The sequence below is a fragment of the Gracilinanus agilis genome, chromosome 3, assembly GCF_016433145.1.
Source record: "Gracilinanus agilis isolate LMUSP501 chromosome 3, AgileGrace, whole genome shotgun sequence".
NCBI classification, from domain to species: Eukaryota; Metazoa; Chordata; class Mammalia; order Didelphimorphia; family Didelphidae; genus Gracilinanus; species Gracilinanus agilis.
The window spans coordinates 502547589-502555911 of record NC_058132.1 but is presented as its reverse complement, the minus strand read 5'-3'; the positions used below and the strand labels follow the sequence as shown (position 1 = coordinate 502555911).

Genomic DNA, 8323 nt, shown 5'->3' with positions numbered 1-8323 from the left:
AAGAATGAGTATGCATTCATTCCTATTTGGGATCTAGGTCAGAGATGAAGTCTAGTCTGCTGCTTTTTGCATTTTCTTTGCCTTGGGAATCCCAAAGAATGTCTTCCTTTTTTTCTTTATTTTTTAAACCATTACTTCCCATCTTAGAATCAATACTGTGTATTGGTTCTAAGGCTGACTGAAGAGTGGTAAGGCCTAGGCATTGGAGGTTAAGTGACTTTCCCAGGGTGACACAGCTTGGAAATGTCTGAGACCAGATTTAAACCTAGGACCTCCCATCTCTAGCCCTGGCTCTCAATCCACTGAGCCACTCAGCTGTCCCCAATTGTCTTTCTTTTTAACAAAATTTGGTTAATAGATGAAGAAGAGAAGGATTTTTTCCTCTGTTCATGACCTGTCCACATGTGGGGATAGGGAGGTGTGGAGAGGTTGATGGGCCACCTCTTAATTAGCTATCATCTGTTAAAGATGTCTTGGGATGGTCAAAGGAGGGCTTCTAAAAATCTATTTATTAAGCAGCCTGACTCAGCTAAGGTAGTCCCTGGTCATAAGAGAGCCATGGAGATCTATTTCACTTTATCAGTTATAATGCTGATCTAACCAATAAACCTGATATAATCAATAAACTTTCAATATCATTTTAATCTGTCATATCTAGTACACAGTAGATGCTCTTAACTTCTTTGAGTTCATTTACTTTTGTGTACAGTCATACCCCTACAAACTTAATAAGATCATACATAATATAACATATTCAAATATCTTGATAATTTCATGAAACCCTATAGGAATACAGTTTGACTCATGACTTATAATATCATGTCTATGGAATGCTGTTTCACCGAATACCCTGATTTTGGGGAACCACTTTGTTTCGTTAGGTGAGAGTGATGCCCCTGGATTTATATCTGTTATGGATTTTCAAAGCAAGATGAGTTAACACTCCTTTCTTCTAGTATTAACTATAGCCTTCAAGCTAGTTAGGAGAACCTCACAGATGGAAGTGACTTTAAAGCTCAAACTGGTCAATTCCTTTCAAGCTAACTCACTGAATATAAAATAAAATTTTGGAAGATTCATCATTGAATTATATTTAGAACTAGAAGTGACCCTTTGCTATTAATAGCAATACAACAATGCAGGACAATTCTGAGGACTTATGAAAAAGAATGCTATCCATCTCCAGAGAAAGAACTGTGGGAGAAGAAATGCAGATGAAAACATATGATCTATCACTTGTTTATTTGGGTATAGGATTTGAGGTTTTAGTTTTATAAGATTATTCACTTTAAAAATGAATAATATGGAAATATGTTTTATGTGATAATGAATTATAACCCAGATTGAATTGCTTGTCAGCTCAGGGAGCAGGGAGGGAAGAAGAGGGGGAGACAATATGGATCATATGACTCTGGAAAACATATGTGGAAATTTGTAATTAAAATAGAAAAAGAACTATGATGGTATAATCTTATATTGTCTGTTATCTTTTGGGTCTTGAAGGGAAGCTTGGAGGGGACCTTTGTAAATCAATAGGCATTCTATACTCCTCACCTGGAGACAGGAGTCACATAGTTTCCTGGGAAGACTCCAGAGATCCCAGTTCTCAGTGAGGTTCCCTTAAACCAACCATCTTGACACTTCTCAATGACTCGGTACATTTCTCCCTTGCGCAGTTCCAGCTCGTCATTCTTCTGGGGCTTGTACGCATAAAGTGCTAGGTATCTGTGGAAGGAAGCCATGCACCAAAAGGTAAGTAGAGGTACTTTATTAAAGAGAGAAGAATAAGTTTACTGGGCTTCACTTATGCCCCCATACTCATGGGATGACCTTTAGTAAACCATCTTTTTAAAAATACATATTTTATTTATCTTATTAAATATTTCCAATTATATATAATTACAATTTATTTTTTCTTTTTATTTATTTATTTAAATCCTTACCTTCCATCTTAGAATCAATACTGTATATTGGTTCCAAGGTAGAAGAGTGGTGAGGACTAGACAATGGGGGTTAAGTGACTTGCTCAAGGTCGCACAGCTAGGAAGTGTCTGAGGCCAAATTTGAATCTAGGATCTCCCATCTCTAGGCCTGGCTCTCAATCTACTGAGCCACCCTGCTGCTCCCAAGGATTTTTAATATCCATTTAAAAAAATATTGAGTTCCAAATTCCCTCCTTCCCTCCCTTGCAACCTTCCTTTACCCTTTGAGAAGGTAAGTAATATGATAACAATTATACATGTGAAGCCATGCAATAGATATTTCTCTATCAGTCACGTTGCAAAAGAAAATACATACACAAGAAAAATAAGAAAAGTAGAAAGAGAATGCTTCAATCTTCCCTCAGAGTTTATTGTTTCTCTCTCTGGAACTGTATATTATTTTTCATTGTAAGTCCTTTGGAATTGGCTTGGATCATTTTCTTGATCACAGTAGCTTAGTCTTTTACATCTGATCATCCTTATGATATTGCTTCTACTGTGTACAACATNAGCTTAGTCTTTTACATCTGATCATCCTTATGATATTGCTTCTACTGTGTACAACATTCTCCTAGTTTTGATTTCAGTGAAACATATAAACAAACAAACAAATATATATATATACATAAATAGATTTATATATATAAATCTATTTATTTATACCTTTACCCTCTGTCTTAGAATCAAATACTAAATATTGGCTCTCAGAAGAGTGGTAAGATCCAGACTCAACTGGGGTTAAGTGTCTTGCCTAAGGTCATATATCTAGGAAGTGTCTGAGGCCAGATTTGACCCAGGACCTTCCCTTCTCCAGGACTGGCTTTCTAATTCCTCATTTTACATTTGAAGATATTGTTGGCATATAACATCTTTCTTGGGTGGATAAAGGTATGAACTACAGAGCTAGTAGTATTAATAACTAACAAACATATTGTGCTTTAAGGCATACAAAGTACTTTACATATATTAGATCATTTGATCTTCCCAATCATCCCAGGAGATAGATGATATTGGAAACGGAACCTGAAAGACTGACTCAGTCTGTAAGTTTGAGTCTGTAAGTTTCAGAGAAGGTGCTGATCTGCATTAACCTGAAAGACTGACTCACATGCTATTAGGTATCTGAGGCAGAATTTGAACCCAGTCCTTCCTGACTCCAAGCCCCACTATTTGGCTATATCACCTAACAATAATTTTCCTTTTTTTAGTTTAGATGAGGATTTGCCTAACCCATCTTCCTCATCTTGACCTTAGGAGTTTTAATCATAGTGGATCTCAAACAGCTCACTTGTGTCTGCCCATGAAGTTTAGCAGGTGTCAAGGAATCTCAGGAACAAATTTGGGATAAAAGTCACTAAAGCAGAGTCTTCCCCTCACATACAGATTGTTAACACTCGCATATTAGTAAGAGCTTTGGGAGAAATGGACGAACGCATTATTATTTCATAAATTAATCTGGTAATAGTTTCAGGCTCCAGAAGGTCCTGAAAAGGTCCATTTCCCCCATCCTGAAATACTCCCCTTATACTCAGAGAATGAATTCTCATTAGGAGTATCAATGATGATGATGATGATGATGATGATGATGATGATAACAACAAGCAGAGAATAATAATAATGATAGTGAGAGGCAGAGTTCTATGCTAGATGGAGGACTGTTCTTGGAGTCAGGAAGGTTTGAGTTCAAGCCTGGACCCTGATACATATTGGCTGTATAACACTGATTCATTTTGGAAAGTCACTTAACTTGGTGTTCTAGGCAAGTTTTTGAGTCTGTAAGTTTCAGAGAAGGTGCTGATCTGCATTAATGCACGGGTTTCCTCACCTGGGAGTTCCATAAACTAATGAAGTCATTCGTCTAGTCCCTATCCCTAATGATAATGAAGATAATAATAATTGATATTTTTATGGTGCTTTAAGGTTTACAAAGGACTTAATGTATGCTATTTGATTTGATCTTTGTGGCAGTCACATAGGGTAGGGATCTCAGGTATATCTCTATTTTAGAGATGAGGAAACTGAGGACAAGGAATAAGATTCACTAGGTAAGGAAAGAAGTCTTTTACGTCAGGCTTATGAGTTTCCATCAGAGTGTCAGGATAGAGCAAAATCACAGCAGATCTCTATAAATTCCTTGGATTAAAACAAACAGGAAATTTTATATATTTCAAAATTCCTAATTCTGCATACTCTAGATGCTTTCTTCCTATGGCCAGTTACAGTGTGATCGCTCTCTTTCTTTCTGTCTTGGTGTCTCTGCCTCTACTTTAATGCTTCCCTCCCTCTCCTCTGTCTTCTCTCTCTTACTTATTCTTGCCTCCTTCCTTTAGGGACATTACTTGTATGATTGAAATGTGACTTCAAACAGTGAAGGAAATGTAAAATGTAAACATTTAAAATTAAGAAAGACTTTTCTGCTTTGGGTAGAATAAGTAACCCTATTATCAAAAAAAATTTCCATCCAGCTCTTCTTCATGAACATAAATATTCAAATTTCTGCTATCCCCAGGTGAGGAAAAATAAATCCAAGGTATATGGATCCCCTTTTCATGTTTGCTCAATTTTGAGTGCTGTTTGCCAGTAATACGGAAGGATGACTAGAAATAGGAAAGCCATATGAAAACAGAATTTGCACAACAAAAGCCAGTGTGACCTTAAAATGGGGATAGTTTCCCATGGCAAGGAGGAGGGGCTCTGGACACATTGTCGAGCTGAGACAAACAATATATGGGAGCGTATTGTAGAGAGAGATGGTTCCTGCCACGACTGGAGGCTTGTAAACCAATAAAAAAAAGATACACGGCTTTTTTTTATTTCTGCTTTCAAGGAAATATAATTGAAGAATAAATCCTGCTTAAGTTTGCCTCATTCTGCCTCTTTATGATGTCAGAAAAATCTTTTTGATTCTGTGGGCAGTAAATAAACAGAAGTAATGAGCAGAATACCAAGTGTTGGGTAATGGTTCCTCAGGGTGTGCTTAGGTTGATGTGCTTGGCTCCATTTTTCTTGTGCACGTGGTACGAGACCCTAATTAAATAATTATATTGCATTATTCACCAGATGGGAGAAACCATTGTGTATAGTCTTTGTTCAGTTTGCATAATCAGGTAGCAAAAAGGAGGTCTCATTAACTGCCTGCCAGAAAACGAGAGACTCGATACATCCCTAAACACGTTAAAATAAAACCTCCTGACTTGAAATCGGGTTCCAGTGGCTATCCAACTCTGCCTAGTGGTCTGCGGGAATATAATGGTTCGGTCAAAGCAGCATATGGTACCACTGGCTTCGCTTAGGCCAATAATTATCTTATCTGTATCGTACTGTGTAGAACAGCAAAAGTAAGTGCTCTCACATGGAAAGGGATGTGTTTACATTTATGAACTGTGGCAAGAAGGAGGAAAAAAAATGCTGCCCAGCGTTCCGGGCTATCGAAGTGCCGTCTGACTTGGGGCTCGCCACAAACACTGGGAAGCCTCCTCCTTGTTCTCTTTCCATATGGGGTGATGCTGCTGGCGAGTTGGGTAAACACCGTCAGATGAAAGGGACACAGGATCTGGGCCTTCCTGCTCTGGTACCCAAGAGTCACTCTCAAAGGGTTTCTTTTGTTTGATCAGAGCCCTGGCACGAGCCCTAAGCCTTATTCACAGCTCCCCCGTATGGTGTCATGTACATGTGTGCCACAGATCATAAAACACTTTAATGAGAAAAGTCTTTGGTTTCATTGAAATCACATGGAGAGCGTCTCCCACCCTTCACGTTTCTGTTTTTATTTCTCTGCTAAGTTTTCCGTCACTTGAGAAGTCTTTTCTAAACTTGTTACCACATAACGTTTCAAGGTGGAGAGAAAACAGTGCCCTCCCGAAGCTGGAGATGGTTCCTGCCTCTGATATTGTATGCAAACTTTTCATTCTTTTTCCCAGCCAGATCCCTGGCTAACACTCTCTCGCCTACCCACAAAACGGATGGATTCTTCTGCAGCTGTGTCCTCCGGTGACATCTGAGACCTACTGGGGGAATTCTGCCAACATGGCACCCAATGGATTCCCTGTCAAAACGAGAGGCGGCCCTGGGCCCCTTTCTTCTGGAAAACATAAGGCTCAAGATAAATTTTAGTTGTTGCATATGCTTCAGTCGTCTCCTTCCTCACCTCTGACTCATAGAATGCCTATTTTCCCTCATGCTATAGTTAAGGCAGTGTCTTCTGCGTGACACCTTTTCTGTTAGACTTCTTTTCATAACTGTCTCAAAATCAGTTTTGTGTCTATGCAACATGCATGTATCGATATATTTATTTTATTTTAAAAAACCTCTTACTTTCTGTCTTTGAATCCATACTGTGTGTTGGTTCTAAGGCAGAAGAGTGGTAAGGGCTAGGCAATGGGGATTAAGTGACTTGCCCAGGGTCACACAGTTATGAATTTGAACCCAGAATCTCTCATTCCTAGGCCTGACTGGCTTTCAATCCACTGAGCCACCTAGCAGCCCCCTGTATAAAGAAATAATATGTATATGTTATTTATTAGGATGACAGAAGATTCTTTGCCCTCTCTTCTTCCTCCTTGCCAAATGGAAGAAAAAGAAAAACAAAACATTTGTAAAAAATATGCACAATCAAGTAAAATAAATCCCCACATTGACTGTATCAGAAAATGTCACATGCTGCTGTTTGAGTATCAGGAAACGGGTACCACAATCCATTGATCCTCTGGAACTGTGAATGGTCATGGCACTGATCAGAATTCTTAAGTCAATCAAAGTTGTTTGTCTTTTCCAAGGTCTTACTATATAAATTGGCCCTCTGGTTCTGCTGACTTCACTCTGTTCATACAAGTTTTCCCAGGTTTCTCTAAAGTTGACCTCCTTTACAATTTCTTGGTTCCTCCATACTCTCCCAAACTGGTAGCTAGTCTTATTCCGGAGATTTAATTCCTTGTTCTATAATTTAAAATTTTAATAATGAAACATGATGAGGAAATAGTGGGAGAAAAGTGATGTGGAACAGAGCAGGGCCTACAGGAAGAATGGGAAGAAAAGCAAAAAGGGCTAGGGAAAACTATCATAAGAAACAAATATACAAAAAAGAGGGGAGAGAAATCAGTTTAAAAGATGAAATATGACCAATGAAGGAATTTTAGGATGAGAGATTTAGGGATGAAAGAAACCTAAGAGACCACCTGGTTCAATCCCCACCATTTTAGAATTGAGGAAATTAAGACCCAGAGAGAGATGACTTGTCCAAGGCCATATGAAGAAAGCATCCTGTCCTCCAACTTATGAGCTAGTGCTTTGGAAAGGTAAAGATAAAAAAATAGCAGAGTACAAGTGAGAGGACATTATGGCATAAAGCAGTGGTCTCGCAGCTTTTCAGTCACATACTCTGATCAATACGAGATCTTTGAGTATGCATTCTTTAAACAGGCATATAATTGCTGTTACTGTTCAGTCCTCTCAGTCATATTTGCCTTTTCATGACCCTAGTTGAGGTTTTGTCAGCAAAGATACTGGAGTGGTTTGCCATTTCCTTCTCCAACTTGTTTTACAGATGAGGAAACTGAGGCAAACAGGGTTAAATGACTTGCCTAGGATCACACAACTAGTTAGTGTCTGAGGCCAGATATGAACTCAAGTCTTCCTAATTCCAGTCTTGGCACTCTATCCACTGTGCCTGGTGGCAACCCTATAGGTATATAATTACCTACTTACAAATCATAGAAGGCACTACTATAATAATACTTCTATCAGTTATAAAATTCACACAAAATAGTAATTAGTAAAGGATGAGATAATGATAAAACAATATATTATCCCAGAATCAATAGGGAGCTTTTGGAGTTTATTCAATAGGGGAGTAATACTTCAGGAAAGTTATTTTGACAGTTGCCTGGAGAATAGATGGGATTAGATGGAGACCTGAAACAGAAAGACCAATATGGAGGCTTCTACAACAGTGCAGGTGAAAGGGATGAGGGGTTGAACTAAGATAGCAGCTATGCGAGTAGAGAAAATGGGGCATATCTTGTTGGGGGGAGTATCAAGATTTGGTAATTGATTAGATATGTGGGGTAAGAGTAACAAGTCAAGTATGATGTCAAGGTTTGGGACTTGGGTGATGAGAAATGTAAAATTAAAATTAATTTCCAATAACTCCAAGTATTATATTTTTATAAGATTCATTAATAATCACTTGAAGTAAAGAAAAGTAAAAAACCATCAGTAAAGAGGAGCTTCCTGGTCTGCGCAAGTAGGGGGGGGAGGGAGAGAGAGAGAGAGAGAGAGAGAGAGAGAGAGAAGTTCCAGAAACTTTTATATACAACATGTAAGGATGTAACATGGGGATGAAA

The 8323-nt window shown here is 38.5% G+C and overlaps 1 protein-coding gene across 1 annotated transcript in view; it reads right to left on the bottom strand.

Annotated features, from left to right (window-relative positions):
• Positions 1-8323, bottom strand: part of SH3RF3 (SH3 domain containing ring finger 3) — a 634709-nt gene that overhangs the window by 129534 nt on the left and 496852 nt on the right. Inside the window, exon 6 of the mRNA XM_044670492.1 lies at positions 1555-1725. Within this exon, the coding sequence (XP_044526427.1) occupies positions 1555-1725 (171 nt within the window). The remainder of the gene's footprint in view (positions 1-1554; positions 1726-8323) is intronic.